At 31.3% G+C, this 18,995-nt stretch overlaps 1 protein-coding gene across 1 annotated transcript; it reads right to left on the reverse strand.

Moving 5' to 3' along the window:
* Positions 1-314: 314 nt before the first annotated feature.
* FOXJ2 (Forkhead box protein J2) lies at positions 315-18,820 on the reverse strand. The gene is made up of 6 exons (XM_051208744.1): positions 18,441-18,820; positions 18,264-18,407; positions 15,252-16,623; positions 11,370-11,963; positions 4,887-5,807; positions 315-3,747 (listed from the first exon to the last, which is right to left on the reverse strand). The coding sequence occupies exons 1-6, from the start codon at positions 18,756-18,758 to the stop codon at positions 2,315-2,317; spliced, it is 4,782 nt and encodes a 1,593-aa protein (XP_051072619.1). The 5' UTR covers positions 18,759-18,820; the 3' UTR covers positions 315-2,314.
* Positions 18,821-18,995: the final 175 nt, after the last annotated feature.

Here is an 18,995-nt window from a genome sequence, read left to right on the forward strand (position 1 = left end):
ATGGATGGTGGCTAGTATTAAAATCTAGGCCGAGTGTTTCGCCCTATTTGGGACTCGTCATTTGGATGTACCTGCACCCCAGAACTGATATTCACTCTGAAACTCAACCCCAGTACTTTTAGCTCCAAACACCAACGCGTTATCCACTTAGCTACTGAGTCCAGATAATCAGATAGCTTGTGTTGCGCGGCAAATTTTAATTTAAATTCATATGTATATTGGTTGTTTGGATTTGAACAACTGAAGTCTTACACATCAATGAGAAGATTCAAACAACCAGTATATCTGAAGTAAAATCCTTCAAATTGTCTTTGCTGTCATATTATTTCTAACACATTTCTAATTACCCTTGTAAATCCACCTCCTCGTATTAATATTGTATGACAACTTTAACCAACACACATGTATATCATTTTGTGTTGATTATGCCTGACTAAATTGACTGAGCATGGTAGAGTAGTGGTTTCATAGTGTTGATAGTTAAGATAGATATTTTTAACACTTCCTAGTTTTCAATTTATATGTAGCGAATCAGAAACTACCATATCATGTTGCAGATCCCACTCAAATTAGACAACAACAAAAACACACGATAAAATACAACATTTTCAAAATTTGCTTTGATGTTTTCAACAAGAAACACAAGTAAGCATACAATATGAAAACAAAAAATCAATCTTTTATACCTTGAAACTGAAATTTTCTTCTTCATCATACGAAGTTCTATACAATCGTTTAATCTTAAAACACATACACAAAATGTTAATAAATTGATTCATTCTATTATAAATGCTTTTCTAAAATGTAATATATTCAAGTTAAAATAGAAACATTAGTAGATGACCATTGGGCAGTATTAATAAGTAGTGGTGGTAACAATAAAATTAGTAATATATAACAAAAACACAGAGAAGGAAAAAAGAAACAGAATAGGATAAAACAAAACAGTTTAAATTTTGCTGCTCAATCAGTGGATGAATAAATAATTGGACAGGAAAACAATGATTATGATATGTATGGTGTATTTGTTGTTATAACTACATATATTTAATATGAAATTTCAGAGAGAGTGAGAGAGAAAAAAACAATTTCGATGAACAAAGAGAAAATCACACTCAAAAAATAATGCATTATTGCAAAATTACGCATCATTCTCTGTATTCTACGAGAGGATAACAATGTCAAATCTCGTAATATAAGTAAATAATAACTTCGGAAATCAAACAGATGTAAAACAAATTTAAAGAAGACATTTTAACTACTTATAAGTAGATGACATTGAAATATCGAAATAACTGTGACCTTTAGGGTTAGAATGAAGATTTGAGATGAAACATAGAATGTAAAATTTAAAATATTACAATTTTCTTTTAAATAATTGAAAAAACACACAAGGCAACTTGATGATAGTTATAATATGACTGCCTATGTTACATGTGTTCTCTAAATATTAAGTGAAGTACATTACATTGTAAAACAAGAAATATTAAATGATTCACTTGAAAGGAAAAGAAAATATCATGAAAGCATTAAAGGAACAAGAAACAGGAAAACAAATAAAATTGCAAAACAAATAAACAAACAAAAATATTTCGATATGCATTGTGGGGTTTCATTTAAACTAATAAAAACAGTTTTTTTTTGATATGGTATTCTCAACATAAATACTTTTTTCACCTGTTTATACATATTCAAGATGTTATATGTATGAAGGCGTTCTGAGCATGAATATAAGTCGGAGTGTTTTTTGAAAAGAAAAAATAAGCAATTACATAAAAGAGAAAAATAAATTGAAAAATCATTTAAATAATTAAATAAATAAATAAATAAATAAATATAATAAATGCTACTATAATAGAAAGGTGAATAAAAGCAAAATAAATGAAAGAGATTAAAAGAGAAAAATCACATTCAAAGGTTTTTATAAATGCAAAATTTGACTAAAAAGGAATCATTTTAAAATAAAAAAAAGATTGAGAATGATGATATGTAAACTGGAACTATTTAAATAAAACATTATTAAAAATGGCATAGAATTTGTAAACGTTGAGAACAATGATTCCACTATATTCGATTCAATAGAAATACATAACAATAGGTCAATGATGAGTAGACCTATTCAATGATTACATACGTACTAACAAATGCATACACATACACACGTACGCACGCACACGCACAAAAAAAGCAATCACAATTAAAATAATAATGAATTCATAAAAGAAAAAGAAAAGTGAAATTCAGTAATATGTGATTATCATAAAATAATTTTAAGTCAACATTATTATTGTTTCTTTTCTAAATCTAAAAAGGATTAAACTATAGTATCCCAGTTAAATTCTTCCGACGGTCCATTATTATTATTATTATTATTATTATTATTATTATTCACAGTTGAGCTAATGTTATTACTATTGTTATTATCACTATTATTGGTCATACTATGAATACTACTAAATGAATTCATGGCAGTATGTTGTGACAATTGTTGACTGACTGGCATATTATTGTTATTAATAGTAGTAGTAGTAGTAGTAGTAGTAGTAGTAGTAGTAGTAGTAGTAGTAGTAGTAGTAGTGGCAGTAGTTATAGTGGACTGACATAAACCTGAATATCTTTGATCGTCTAACAACAATAATCTATTTTGATGTTGATTGTGCGTTAGTAAAGATGATTCAATGTAATGAGGAGAGAAAAATGAAGGCGGTGACAATGAAGATGAACGAAGTGTAGTGTTAGATGAAGTACAACAAGGTATATTATTATTTGTAAAATGTGTAATAGGAAATCTAAAATCTGTTGTACTATGTTGTGTAGAATTTGCAATAAATTGTTGTTGTGTTGTATTCAATGAAAATTTCTGTTCAATATTTGATGAGTTAGAATTGTTTAAATGATAAAAAGAACAATTATTGTTATTAGAAATTTGAAATTGTTCATTTTGAGTATTGTGCTCAAAATTACGATCATGCTGTATCAAACGATTATGATTATTTAAAATTGGATGACTATCACCTCCACCAACATTATCATCGTCCTCATGAGGAGCATTAGTCATGTACATTTTAAACTTTGAATTAACACTATTATTATTAAATAATATATGGTGATTGTGAGGATGATGAGGAGAATTATGCTCAGTGCATTCATCATGATGACGATGATGATGTGAGTGAAAAAATCGACTGGATGATTCATTATAGATTTCTAATGGTGTTGTTGTTGTTATCGCCACCTCCGCCCCTGTTGATTGTGGAAGAACAGTGACTAGATTGATGAAACTTTGTGAAACTGCTGAATTATCAGTTGAATTCATCATCATTAATTTCCTAGAGTTATTATTATTATTATTATCATGATTATTATTAGCATTTGTATTCCCTATACTTCGTAATTCTGAATAAACCATATTGTTCTCATTGTCATTCAACGTGGAATCTGTAAAAAGATCTGATTGAACAGGTGAAAAATAAAACGATATAGGATGATTAGTTAATGAATTAATCTTTCTGTTCTGTTCAAAATGGGAATGTTGATGATTTCTTGATGATGATGATAATAATAATGACTGGGAATTAATAAATTCATTTGATGAATTATTATCACAATTGTTATCATTATGTGATTGTTGAATTTGTGAATGCGATGTAGAATGAATGTCTGTATGTAGCTGATTTTGATAAGTTGAATTTGAAAATGAATTATGTAATAATCCATCATAGGTTGAATAGTTGTTGTCAGTGTAAACTGAGTTCAAAATGTTAAGACAAAATTTCGGAATACAGTATCACTAATCAACATCACGTAGAGATAATACAAATATACAGGTTAATAAAACAGTGAACTGAGAAAAATATATAAATAAAGACCAATAAATACGGTAAAACTATAACTTATGAACTTATGCCTCAAGACAATCATTTAATATCAACGGAGAGAGAGAAAGATAACTGTTTCACATTTGTGAATTAACCGAAATAGGAAAATAGAGACCCGATAGACCTTGATTCGTTTATAGCTTGAAGGTATCATTTTTTGGGCAATAATATCTCAGAGGCTTCGGATTGAATTTTGTGTCAAGCTGTGGTACTGTTGCCGAGTTGCGTTCAAACTAAGATTAAATGACTGTCTCAAGAATTTCATAACTTGAAGTGTTTCTCTTCAGATGATATCACTTCAGTATGAAAAATACACTCATACAATACAGAAGTCGCCTTGCAAAAATTATATCAGCAGATTTTTATCTGCAGGAGTGTAAAACAAATAAAATAATTACACCTTTGATTGTCTCAGCAGCATTCCACTGTCAATCAACTCATGTACCTAGTTTGTACTTTTGAAATGAAATTAACCTACAGAGATCTAAAATCTGGTGTGTATAGTAGGATAATCTAGTTCAGTGACTGGATTATGAGCTAGAAACTCGAGGACAATTACTGTTGATTGTGTATTCATATTCTTAAAAATCTATTCGCTCTCTTTGAAGGCTTTATAACTTTTGCTGAGACAGTTGATCAACTTCATAAAAGCTGTTTTCTTCACAATGTTTCAACTACATAAATAGTCTAATATTTCATGAATTTACCGAAGGCTTTTCACATGTTTCACAATAAATTTACTGTTTTGTTGTTTTTTGTTGCATATATTGGAAAACGATGCGTTGTATAAGATTTAATATGAGACATTATATCATCTATTTTACTTTGTGACTGGCTACATTACAATCTTTGTTGAATAAATTTCAACTACAACCTATTATCATCCATTTTATCGCCTGGTGTGTGTGTGTGTGTGTAAATTATATACATCAATCAATAATCGAATAATAAAGCATTAACAAAAGGGAAAAGGGGGAAATTAATTAAATCATCAAAACATGAACTAACTTGATGTTTTTGGAGCATCAATTTCATTGTGAAATTTCATTGAAGTCCATATCAGATTCTGTTGATCGGTTATTGTCTCATCATGTGATTGGTTATCAACTAGACTAATAGCAGAAGTGGTGCTAAGAGTAGAATTAGTAGTTATAATATTAGCAGTGGACTGATTAATAGTATCAACAATAATATTATTCCCACTACTATTCATAATCATATTATCATTAACATTCTTGGAATGAATGTATGGAGTTGAAAATCTATCACAGATATTTACATAATTAGCAGTAGTATTGGTAGTAGTAGTAGTAGTGTTAAGATGAGACAGTAAATGAACATCATTATTCATAGTGTTATCAGTATGATTTGTCGATTTCAATTCATTCGGCGTAATATTAGTAGTGGTAGTATTAGTATTAATATTATTATTAGAATCCGTACAAACTGATGTGGGACCACTTAATACATGGTTTAACTGATGATTGGTAAGATAACGATGAAGATGTCTAGTGCTAACGCTAGTAGTTGTTGTTATCGTTCCAAGAACAGTAATATCGGTAGTAACTGTTGTTTCATCAGAGGTTTTTGGTTGGATTTCAGTCATACATTCATTTTGCTGTGATCCCTTACAATACGTGTCATGAATTGGATTGATTTGTTCCAATGAAAACACGGAATGATGTAGTTTTGTTGGAGAATATTTGTTAACAACACCAATAACATCAGAGGCAAATGATTTAGAATTAGAAAAAGAATTAGTCGAAGATGATGATAATGAAGAAGTAGAAGTCACAGAATCATTAACAGTAGGTATAGTCTGTTGGATATGATTGAATAATTGATCAAGTGTTAAATTCAACTCCATTAATTGTTCAATAGTTAGACTGTTTGGATTTTGACTAACACTACGAATTCTAGATATCAATTCTTTGTGAAAGAATAATAAAAGAGATAGAGGACAATATAGCATTAATACAATAGTAATAATAGTAATAATAATAATAAAAGGCATGTAAATAAAACTTGATTAACTTATTTCTACCATTAAGAAGCAATGATCAGATTTTTCTCCCTTGTATGGGACTCCTCAGTAGCGCGTATCTATTATTCTGCTATACTAAAACGAGACAATTGCTCAGTGCTTTCTGGTTTGTGGTAATTGTTTTACTAAGGCCACCACGTGATGTAATCTACTAAATTCAACAATCTTCACAAAACTTGATACACTTGTTTTGGTCGTTGATGCAATGAACAATATCATGTGAAATCCGTTGAATAACTGCTACAACAAAATAGAGAAATTAATGTAACTTACCAATCAAATACAAGTTCGTGTGTGTGTGTGTGTGCAATTTACTCAAATTTAAACTAAATAAACGGAGTTCAAATATATGACCTTATGAGTGAGTGCTAAATGTGACAACTATTAATCCACTGATTCAACATCCCAAAGACATGAAAATAAGAAGAACTAAACTCAAACATTAATGGTTAAAGTGTACAGAAAAAAAGACGTACATAAATACTAGGAGACCCAAAGTATAAATACTGATTCATAACCGATGAATTAACTACTATTCCGATTAGAAGGTTAACGCCATAAGTCAATGCACAATTGGAGATCATTTAGTTTAAACAAATCAATGCAGGGTCATATACTTAGATTTGTTGCTTACTGTCAATTTTAATCAAGTATCTTCAATTTAGAGAAAACTGGTATTTCTCCTCTTGAAATGCCAAACCATAGTCCGTCATATTCAAAGCTCTATTCTAGTTTTTGGGATAAATGTTCGGATCTATAGTGAATCTATTGTTGGTGGATTTAGAACTCCTCATCTTCAATTTCTCCTTTCTTCTTACATCAAGTCATGTCAGTCATGTTACGTCGTAACAAACAGCAAGTAACCAATCATGTCCATAATCATAACGCATAACCATAGTAGTGTTCTATCCAATTGCAACATGATGGTCCAAAGTTAATTAAGATGGTCACTAATATTAATCAAATTTGTTTTAAACCTCTAAAAAGACAAATCAAACTACCACCGCATATATGAGAAGTGTTGGGATGTATATTAAGTAACAGAATTTTATTGGAGTGAACCAACAAATAGTAAAGTCTCATTCAAACAACTGTACTCTTTGATAAAAAGATACATTAAAGTCAAAAATCAAAAAATATACTGATAATAATAGTAGCGATAACATTATTATCATTATTATCAATTTCACTGTCAATAAAAACATTTGCATAAAACAATTCTATGAATTTCATAAATATCAATCAAAAGAGGACAGTTTCGGCACATCATACATAAGCTCTTAAAGTAAATTGTCAAAAAATTGGTCGGTTCTCATGGTAATGTACTGTATTTAGTTTTAATGTATATAAATTTGTTCAGTTATAATAAGATATACAAGTAGGCAATTCATAAGCACGCCAATATATATATATATATATATATATATGGGTGTGGCAATAGGTTAAAACTATGCATGAATAAACAATGTCATCCCTACTATTAAGCTGATCAGCATATATATATATATATATATATATATATATATATATATATATATATATATATATCGATTTAGCTCATATAAATATCGTTAATGTTTATACTACTTTCCCAACCAAAATAATCAAACCACAAGAAGTCAATCAATCATTTTTTTGTCATTCCTTCAGAAATATCATAACCATCATCATCATCATCCTCATCATCATCATCATAAATGGACGATATTATTGAAGAAAAATACCAAAATAATCAATGAAGAAAGAGATTTCATCAATATCACCATCATCTTCATCGTTTAGAATGTAGTATTTGATGCATAGTCGATATATATAATTAAAACTCATAATTTGCTCATCATTAATTATTTATATAAAATGAAAGTTTGGAAGTCAGAGAGAAGAGTAAAAATAAACAATGAGTTAAAATACAAATGATTAGTTTTTTTTCTTCAAGTTAGTAAAGATAATACTGAAATATATACACACAGGGAAATTTTTAAAGGCTTATTGTTTTACAATAATTTACGGTTTAATTTAATCCCATATCAAATGTTGACACTAAACTACTGTAATATAATTTTAAATCATCACAATTAATCGAGTCGATACAGAAAGAAAACGTGCAGAAATTGCCTATCGTAATTCTATTTGGACGATTTATATTGGTAGTATTATGTTCTCTGAGCTAGATAATATAATAGTAAAGCTTTCATTACCATTCTGGACAATATATTTAGGGGTTATTTCAAATAGAAGTGAGCTTATTTCATAAGTGGTCATTCTGGTGCTCCTGTTTTTGATTAACTGCATTTGTTAATTCTATTGTCTAAAGTTATTCTAACATTCATGTTGACTGTATTTATTGGTTGACCTCTGGGTCTTGAAATTGATTGACCACTTCTGTATAGGTTCATAGATTGGGACTATATCTAAGGGCTTATTGATTGTTAATATAGCCTCCGCAAGCTTAAATGGTTATATTATTTTCAATATTTTGTTTATTTATTGATAGAAAGAGCTTATTACAATTTCGTAAAAACGGTTGTGATGTTGTTAACTATTTCAATGGTATAAGAATAAAATTATATTTACAAAAAATTAATTGTAGTGAATAATCAATCAACAAAACATTCCTACTTTATATAAAAGCCTGACTGCAGAGTATTAAAATTTCTGCGTTGCACTTTAAGTTAATGAGTTACACAATTTAATCTTTGGGAATTTATTCGTAATTCTTTGGAATATTCTCCAGAAACTAGGAAAATTCCCCCCCCCAAAAAAAAAAACTGGCTAACCAGTGTTCTTTGGAAACTTTTTGAAAAAATTTAGAACCTAACTTATTATGTTTTATAAATCTAACTAAATAACTCTCAGATTTATTATAAATTTTAGGATCTTTTCTCAAACCTTTTGAAATATCATTGTCACTTATAAGACGCCTAACTCCGAGATCAACAGGCTGGATTCCGTCAGGATCGGTTGCGCAGATCAAATTGCGACACTACGGATCATCGTTGAACAATCAATTAAATCGAACGCATTACAAGTGAGGACCGGAGTCAAACCTATACATCTGAGGGGAAGGACAAGATACAATCGACAACTTGCATGCAACTAGACGATTTGTACTTTGCGAATGACCTAACCCTCCTATCCCATACACACCACAAATGCAGGTGAAGACAGCCAGTGTAGCAGAAGACCTCAACGTACGTACGGTAAAAAGCAAGATCCTCAAATACAGCACAGAGAACACTAACCTAATCACATTTGGTGAAGAAACCCTGGAAGATGTGGAATCTTTCAAGTACCTGGTCAACAGCATCAATGATGAACAAGAAGGATCTGATGCAGACGTAAGTGGGAAAATCGGTATAGCAAGGGAAACATTCCTACAGTTGAACAACATATGGAACGCAAAACAATTGTCAGTCAACATCAAAGCCAGAATCTTCAATATTAACGTCAAGACAGTTCTACTGTACGAAGCTGAATCTTGAAGAACCATTAACACCCAACACCAAAATAGTGCAGGTATTTATAAACCTCAATGTCCGCTAACCGGATTTCATCAGCAACAACCTACTATGGGAGAAAACAAACCAGCTCCAAGCTGAGGAGGAAATACGGAAAAGACGTTGGAGGTGGATAGGACATACATTACATCACGAGGAAAGCGCTAGCTTATAATTCTGAAGGGAAACGGAAAAGAGGAGGGCCGAAGAACATACCGAGTCGTGAATCGGAAGTAAATATCAAAAGAATGAATAGCATTTGGAAACAACTGGAAAGGATTGAGATGGTGAAGAAGATTTGTAGCTCAGGTGGATGATCTGATGGAGTTTTGTTCTCTGAGCTGGATGGTTTGTGAACCACATATGGAGAAATCCGAACGCTTCACTTCTGTCTGAAGTTTGTGCTGATGATATCGTTCAGAAGAACGATGAAAACTCCATGACCAAAACATCCAGCTCAGAGAACAAAACTCCATCAAAACTGAAAGGGATTGCCCAGGACAGCGTTCGATGGAGAATTATGTTGAGTGTCTCTGCTCCTCCACGATGAGAAACAGAAATAAGTAATAACTCTATGAATAACTTTGCTTTTGTACGTAAAATAAGCTTCGAAATGCAGCTTCAATAACATTTTCCAATTGTTTTCCTTTTGAGCTCCAAGTGTCAAAGTGTATGCAGATCTACAAAGTGGCTAGGAAGTCAATACCTAAACCGTTCAGTGTGCCTCATGTATCACAGTTATTATTTGTTTGCAGATTTTCACGCAGTTTATTAGTATATCTTTGGTTTTCATACTATGTCATACGACTTTATGTCTGGTTTACGAGTATTAATTTATCATAATTGAGAAAATTGAAAAGAAACACTCAAAAAAGATAAGTGAAATTCATTGACAGAGGAATTGTTTGTGAAAACTCCCTAATATTATCTATAAGTGTATCACAATAAGTATTGATACATATCATTTTCACCTGATTGTATTTTTAACTTGCTAACTACATGTATTTGTATACGTTTCGGGTTATACAACGAAGCAGTATTTTATTGACAGTATCATAGTCAATCAATAAAATACTAGTTCACATAAATACAATAGTTCAGTGGTTCAAGTACTTGACTTTCTACCTCAGGATTGCAGCTTCGTACTCTGTATCATCTACTACAGTTTGATTGGCTGTCACACATGACTTTTGATAGTGGTATAACCAACCACCGCTTACCTCGACGTTTAATATTTACTGGAGTAGGAGTAGGTTGGATGAAAGCTACAGACAGCCAAGCCAAGATGTGGCATCAGTCCATGTAGTCATTGACTGTTGGACTGAGTGCAGTTAACAGATGCTGATTACTACCGTGATTAGTATTTAGACACGACCTCAGTGGAAGATTCGTAGTCGATCTCGATGTCGCAGATGTATTCACTTTTTATTTCTCTTTAATTCCTGAGGTTTAAAATTATCTCCTACTTTTTATTCTCTGAATTTATTCCTCTTAAGTCATTTACTCTATGCTTAATCTTTTTTACTATAACTAATATTACCGTTATTTCGATTTCTTTTCCTATAAATTCTGATAATTTCATCTGGCCGTCATGGTATGGTGTGAGATCTTAGGTTGAACACATATATGCACTGGCTCCATGTTGATTATGATTATAAGTGAATAAATTGTGGCTCAAATTCAAGTACATTAATGTACCCGCGGTTACTGTGCAATATCAGTTTAGTGTTTGAAGTTGCTGACATATGATAGCTATTGATAAAAAAGCAATAATTTTGATCTCATGAACCCAGTAAATCATAGAATAATAATCAGTTATGACATCAAAGCCACAAACTAGTTCGAGACTCTCTTTGTTCATAGTGGGTATAGACTAATTAGTAGGTAGACAATCAAAGTCATAACAAGTAATATTAGCAATTATGTCACACTAGAACTATCAAAACCAACCTGGATATTCATCTAGATTGATACTACTCCAATCGAAATTCGTAGCCGCTTGTAAAGTTTTTTGTAATACATAGGTTAAATTTAGTGAGTTATAATTATGATAACTACAATTATTTAATAATCCATTCGACGCTTTTGTAATATTGTTTGCTGATGTAATCAGTTGACGATTCTGATCATTCTGAGAATAAGCTGGATGATATAAAAGTGATGGAGACGATGAATAGCACAAAGAGGAGGAAGACGATAACGAGGCCGGGATACATGATGATGATGATGATATGAATTGTTGGTTATTATGATGACGGTTATCTGATGACAAATCCCACATTTGATTGTTTAAGTCTGAGATATTATTGTTATTATTACTATTATTATTGTTGTTCAATGAGTGAGGATTACAATAATCAATGATATTTTCCTTATTTGTTATACCAATTGGATTGCCTGTAGGTATTGTTGTTCTTGCCAAGGTTGTCGCTGTTGTTGTCGTCGTTATGTTTTTAAATGATGCTTCATTTAATTTATTTGATAAAAATTGACTAGATAGTTCAGATGTATTTTGAAGATCCATTACTGAATGTGATGATAATTCTGAAATAAGTAAAAAATATTACTAAATTACGAGTTCAACAAAGAAAAAGGTAAAACTTTCATTTGCTTTATTTCTAATCAATGTCAAGTAAGCAATATATTGTTGTGTAGCAATGGCTCAGTAATTTGGATGTTTGACTTTTGCTCACTAAGTCTTAGGCCGGAACCCCGCTGTTCCATTTATTTCAGTTTGAACAATTGAATAGTAGTGTTGTGGGTTACTTATATCCGTGTAAGTAGTATATAACGGTGGTCAGACAAATAATGTATTTCAGCAGAAGATCGTTAAAGAAAGAACGGAAACGGAACACAATTGGTGTGAAAATGTATGGACAATGAAATCTGAGACAATGGACTGATGTTTGTAAAAGGAACAGTGAAGTTTGAGACGATGGAATGATATTTTGTAAATTAACTATTTACTATATGGTTCCCAGATTTTAGTGAGATGCTCTGTAATTTCGTGTCAAATACTTTTGATTCTACCCACTCATGTTCTTGTTCACTACAGTATTATTAGCTTTCACACTTAGAGTGTGGTTCATACTTAAGTACTTGGTGAATGAGTTAATGTGATTTAGTACTTTTTTTCGCATGCTGAATTATAGAATGGTATCAGCTTTAGGATGATGTTTAAGCGACTAATAATGAATGGGAATCAATCACTGACCAAACAAAACTAATCCCTATTTTAAGGTACTAATTTATAGACTAGCCCTTTCTCATGGACCTCAATACGAATTGTTTGTAATTAACATCTTTTTTCCTAGCTCAATGGTTCGTTAGTATAGATTTGATTTGCCATGCTCAACATGTGTCGATATATCAAAATTAATTTACTAGTTAGATAATATTTTGAACTCTACTGTAAACGCACTGACATTTAGCATCAAGTTTCTTTTTAGTTAGTTCACTTAAATACCGACAATAATTACAGTTATTTAACTGCTCGAACTTAAAACTGTTGTAGTTAAATATACAGTTTGATGGAGTCAGAGATTGTGGACAAATAAACGAATCACTACAATCCCTATTATTCATGAAATGATGATCTTAAGATGAGCATTTTATTCTTAGTGAAATATATCACAATGTTGTTAACGATGAATATGACTATTAATAAAACTCTATCATTTTAAGAATGTAATCTGAGTAAAATAACAAAACACATTCAAATTATGTAAAATAGATGAGATACTTCTATTCTGAACATCAATGAATGTATAGATGTTGTTATGTGAAATGACTACTGATTTGCACTCATCTCAACGCCTTCAGTTGGATCCAAAAAGTAGAAATTACTATCAGGAGATGATATGACAGAATAGAAGGACGAAATTACATTTTTAAATCATGATGATTTTTGTTTAACATTACTTTCGCTTTTAATTTAATATATTGATTGCTCAGGGCAATATGTTTTTTATTTTCAGTGTGATATTTTGTTCAGTATAACAAAGATTTATTTCGCTGTGATCCTTATTTAAGATAATATTCTTTGCATTAATTCAGTTTTAAATTTGCAAATTGAGTTTTTGTAGTAATTCCGTGTAATTTCTCTATGTGTTATAATCGTTAACTAATTATCAAGTGAGTAAAATTGATGTACAAATGATTGTATTCACATATCATTTTACTTTATTTCCGAAGTAAAATAAGCCCGTATCATCAGTCTTTGAGTCCTCAATATGCATGGTTGGATTCGGCCTTTCAATATCAAGCACAAATCAGTTAGGCGTTCCGCAGATATAACAGTGACGGAAATAATGATTACGTTCTATATATTTAAACAAATTACATGAATGTCACACCATTCATACAAACACGTATTCCAAAAGTGTCTGATCATACCAGATATAAACATGGGCATATCTAGAATGAGGTAATTCTGACTATAGCACTAAACGGGAATCTTAAGCGATGACTTTGAAGATGGGCTTATTTTTTGTGAGCATGAAAAAGCAAATGACTTATATATACTTTTCTTCAGAAAATTAAATTACTGAAAATAAAACCTTAGAAAATCAACTTATTCACCAGGTACGTGTCTGTGATTCACATTCAGTGTAAAGACTATTGATACCACTCGGTTACCCAAACCGAGGTAGGTGGACAGTGGTTTGAACTTGGAACTCAGTGACTGGAAGTCAAATCCCCTAACTATTAAATCACTGAAACAAGTCCATACCCTCTTTTAAATTTACAAAACTCATCAACGAAATATAATTTTCAATTTTAAACAGCTTCGAAAAGACAAAATGTTCAGAAGGTAATATCATTGGACGAATAGACCATAAGTTAAGATATTCTCGGATTTATTGTCAAATTTGATTGCATCAACCAATTCTATGCTTTGAAATAATCATTCGTTTGAAAGAACCAAAGAATGTACCTGAACATGAAGAAAGGTGAGGTTTATAGCTATAGATTGGTAGAACTTTCAAAGATAAAAGATTAAGCTATTCTATGAATAGGTATTCCGTCTAATATTTAATAACAGTTTGATTTATCGTAAATTTTAATGTTTCACCAACGAAAAACGTTTGTACATACCAGTGCTCTAATAGTAACCAATGTTTTATCCAAGCCCTATGTACTGATCGAATTATATAAAATGGATTTTAGTCATTTCTATTTTATTCTAATGTAAGATATATGAGGATACTTAATGAAAAGTCTTGGATACGCGATTTTCGGCAGTTAACACTTATCAGCAACGTATGTTGCCCAATTTTTATAAGAATGAAACTTGGGATCCTAAGTTTACTATCGCGTGATGATCCCCTTATCCATAGTTTCAGTCATATTAGAATATATTACAGCAAATAACATGTTCTGATGCTGGTAGTTTAAATATATTATGAAGGATCAGCTGAGTGTGCTATCTAGTTACATATAAAGTGGAATGTTATAAGATTTGCAAACATTTAGGGCTGTACTTAACGATTTGATGAGCAATTACGATAAACAAGAAGTTATTGCTGAAATTCACATAATATAATCATGTCGTGATCGAAGCCATTTGTCATCTGAATCCTTTAGATGATTATTTCCATTTAAATGGTTTGTTATAATTCCGACTTGATCAATTTATTGACTTAACCACAGAGTGTACCAGACAAATTTTGGACAATCTCTGTATATCGTCGGTCGCTACGTACTTATCCTTATTGTTTGTGTAATTAATCACAGCCTTAATATTTCGGTACAAGCGGTTTCATAAATGAAAAGCTAAACTTCCTACACATTCAGATATACCTTGTTAGTTAGTATAAAATTTCAACTTACCAGAACCATCAAACAGTGCATGATATAAATGTCGAAATGATGCACTAAGGTCTAATTCGCCCGTTGAAAAACTTGATCTTAATGAGTGATCTTCACATTGCTCTTCATCCTCATCTTCACCTCCGACTATATGTTCTTGCTGTGGATTCACTGTATGGTCTGACTGGATCATATAGAAGTCAACAATCGATGGTGATGTTGAAGAAAGTAATGGTCCAATTGAATTATTATTGTTATTATCTTCATTAACAAAGGTTAACATTTCATGTACATTATTTTTATTGTTATTTCTGTTTTTTTGAAGGTCACTATCATAGTTATACAGAAAGTCGCTATTGTTAATACCTACTAACGTATCAGAAGTAGTACTTGCTATGTTAGCCGATGATGTGTCAAACGCTTTAATTAAAAAATCTGGAGAAATTCCAGATAAATATTGCCTTGTATTTACTTGTTGATTTATTGACAACCTATTATTATTGTCTATTGGCAGATTTATTTCCTTATTAGATGTATAGTATACAGAATTCGTCTGTTGATTTGACTGAACGGATATTTTGTCAGATGTATGATTTACTAGATTTTCATATTGATTTAACCTATGCAAATAATTTCTGCCGTCCCTGTTGACATGGTCATCAATAGCTGAGTTAAAACTGGTGATGGAAGAAGTAGTAGTGTTATTAGAGATATTACGTGTGACAGAAATTTCATCATTACCGATTGTATGTTCGTTGTTGAGTATGCTATCATCAGAAGTGATCATTGCAATAGAAGCACACTGATTTGGAAATAATAACCCTGTTTGAAATGAGTCTGATGTATTTGAACCCATTGAAAATCTGGTACCAAGCTGAGGATTATAATTTACCAAATGATCATTTGGTCTAGTTATTGCATTTATCTGATTAGTGTGTAATGCAACATCATTTTTATTGCTACTGTTTTGATTATCATGTTCCATATGTACATTATTAGAAATATCACAATGATTTGGAATAGTAGATGTTACATTTGATAATATATGATTATTTGATGCACGGGAAACTGGTTTATTTAAATAATGTGAAATATTGTTGGTTGCATTATCATTGTCAGTAATATGTTGGTTTTCTATAGTATATTCATTATACACAGAATTTAATAAACGCGTACGATTAGTTCGATGAGCTTTTGAGTTAGGTAAATTGTTATTACAATGGTTAACGTAATTAATTCGAGCCTCTAAATTAGAGCGATTAATTGTGAATTGCAGGTTATCATTGTTACCATTATTAATCGTATTTTCAGATGTGATTAAAGTTGTATCGTGTGTGGGTGATATCTTTTGCAATTGTGATATGCAACTCAAACTTTGTTCTGAACATACGGCCTAAAAATGTACCAAACAATAAAAAATATTACTTCGATAATTTGCATTGAGCTTTGTAATTATTCAAGGATGTCTGATTTTTGTTGGAATTACGTTCTCTAGCCTGGGTTATTTAATTTCGAGACTCGTTTAGTCCTTCTAGACATTGCCAGTGAAAACTAGTTCAGATAAAAAAACGTCGCCATAGTTGTTTTCCCGAGTTAAACATATTCTCCACTATCTGAAATATAAACAAGCCAATCTGCTTATTTTCCGGTACATGTGATCGTAACCTCAAAGTTGTACATAACTGTTTACAAAAAGTGCATACATTGCAAAAATTGTATACGTCAGATAAATCCATATACTTTAAACTCTTTAAAGCGGTTTAATTACATAGAGCTCACTAAAAGACTATAAACAGTGCTATACAGTTAACCATCGGTTTTGAATAACCTATAAACAAGTACTTTTATGTATACGCGTAACAACAAACCTGCTTTTATGGGATCAGAGATAACGGTTGTTTGATATCCGTTCTATCAAACATTATCCAAGAAACCAGCGGTGAATCTTTGGAAACATTTAGCACTAGACACATAATAAGCATAATCATCAAATACCTTGTCCATACTAAACACTCGAAAATATCAGACGTATCAGTCATTATCAACTACAAAGTGATGATAAACTTTTCAAAAGTATCATAAGTTTACTTCCTTTTTTACTTTTCAGTATTCATATGTTTATGCAAAATTAAAAAGTATGAATTGGTTGGACGAAATCTCATATATATAACGCTAGGTCACAAAGTATGTGTCAATTACAGTAAACAAAAAATATAATACGAAGGCTGAAGGTTATGTTGTAAATTAGTTACAACATTCATTAACATTATTTAAAATTACTATCGGATCAAAGAGCTGCTAGATGATGATTTAGAGCTTATCTTATATAAATAAGCTGAATTGGATAAAATAAGCCATTTAGAATCTGACTACCAATATATCAGATGAGAACAAAGAAAACAACATGATGTTATTTGATCAACTTTCCTCAAAAAAATTACAAACAACTAAATGAGATGGTCTTGTTTCATGAAGGTCAGATAAGTACTGCTAAGAAAAATTAAATCAGTGAATAATAAATATCTGCATATGCACTTGCAATGGTTTATTCATAAGTTGGATAACGAATTTATAACTAAAGGGATAGATTCAGGGTGAAATAACAGGAGGAAAGACTGCAGTTTGAAAGTATTAAGTGAGCAAAAGAACGGAATAGTTTAAATGGAATAGAGATAGGATAAACATATATCATGTAAAGTGAGCAAATAACTTAAAGTCCTCTTATTTAATTAATCTTTTGATCCCAGGCCTATCTCCACAGTACCAAATAGGAAATCACAGAGTGTGAAGTGCACTGATGATCCAAATAGCCGAGTTCAAGAACTAAGATCCCTAAATATATTATAGACAACATAGATTAATATATCTTTTGGATATCAATTCAGATTTAAGGACCTTATAAATTCATCTTATGTGAACATATGTTTATTTCTCGAAAGAAAAACCGATGCCACAATACTGGGTTAAATACAAGGCAAAGTTTGCTTTTTATAATACGAAATAAACCCAGTGATAGTGAATTTCTTTACATACTTGTCTTTTTGGAGCTGAAGGCATGCATTCCTGGTCATCAAACTGGTTAGACAGACACCAATAAGATCCTTTGCCTGGTTCGTCTCGAGAGCGTGGTATTTTGGTAAAAGACTTATTAAGCGATAAATTGTGGCGGATAGAATTCTAGGATAAATCAGTTTACAAATGAATATATACCTTCCAGCCACTCCCAGCTTCACAATAATATGGAAAGTTATCGCAGATCCACTGATAAATTTCACTTAATGTCATTTTCTTTTCTGTTGTACTTTTTATAGCACATGTTATCAAACTTGCATAGCTATAAGGTGGTTTACTATCCGGTTGGTAGGGCGTGGACCCACAGTCAGACTCCGTTTTATTATCATCCACACTCACAGAGTCCCAACTGTCCATTTCAAAAGGAAATTCACTTTCAATTGAAGCTGTTAACATGCTTATACTGAGATTTGGAAGCCAATCGATGGCAGTCAGACTATTATCTGGGTCTGTCATAATCACCAGGTTCAACCCATTTCAAAGGAGTAAGTTTATATCACCAACGTTCTAAACAAGGCATTGGATACCAAAGCATAGGTTCAATATATGCTATTTCACTATTAAGCATTAGTAATGACACTTATTATTCAGTTAGTTTTCATCTTTGAAAAAATTCATTTAAATGCAAACAGTTGCTTAGTCAGGTTTTCCCACTCCGAACTTTACTTGATAGAATTAGCATTCACTTCGTTC

Source organism: Schistosoma haematobium, chromosome ZW (assembly GCF_000699445.3).
Source record: "Schistosoma haematobium chromosome ZW, whole genome shotgun sequence".
NCBI classification, from domain to species: domain Eukaryota; kingdom Metazoa; phylum Platyhelminthes; class Trematoda; order Strigeidida; family Schistosomatidae; genus Schistosoma; species Schistosoma haematobium.

What these genes read in the sequence shown, in the direction of transcription:
- FOXJ2 (XM_051208744.1), bottom strand. Translation starts at nt 18,758, where the DNA reads ATGACAGACCCAGATAATAGTCTGACTGCCATCGATTGGCTTCCAAAT. An exon ending in TGCACTGTTTGATGGTTCTG is followed by an intron (nt 11,964 to 15,251) that starts GTAAGTTGAAAT and finishes TACTTATTTCAG; the next exon opens with AATTATCATCACATTCAGTA. An exon ending in CAATCTAGATGAATATCCAG is followed by an intron (nt 5,808 to 11,369) that starts GTTGGTTTTGAT and finishes TCTTTCACAAAG; the next exon opens with AATTGATATCTAGAATTCGT.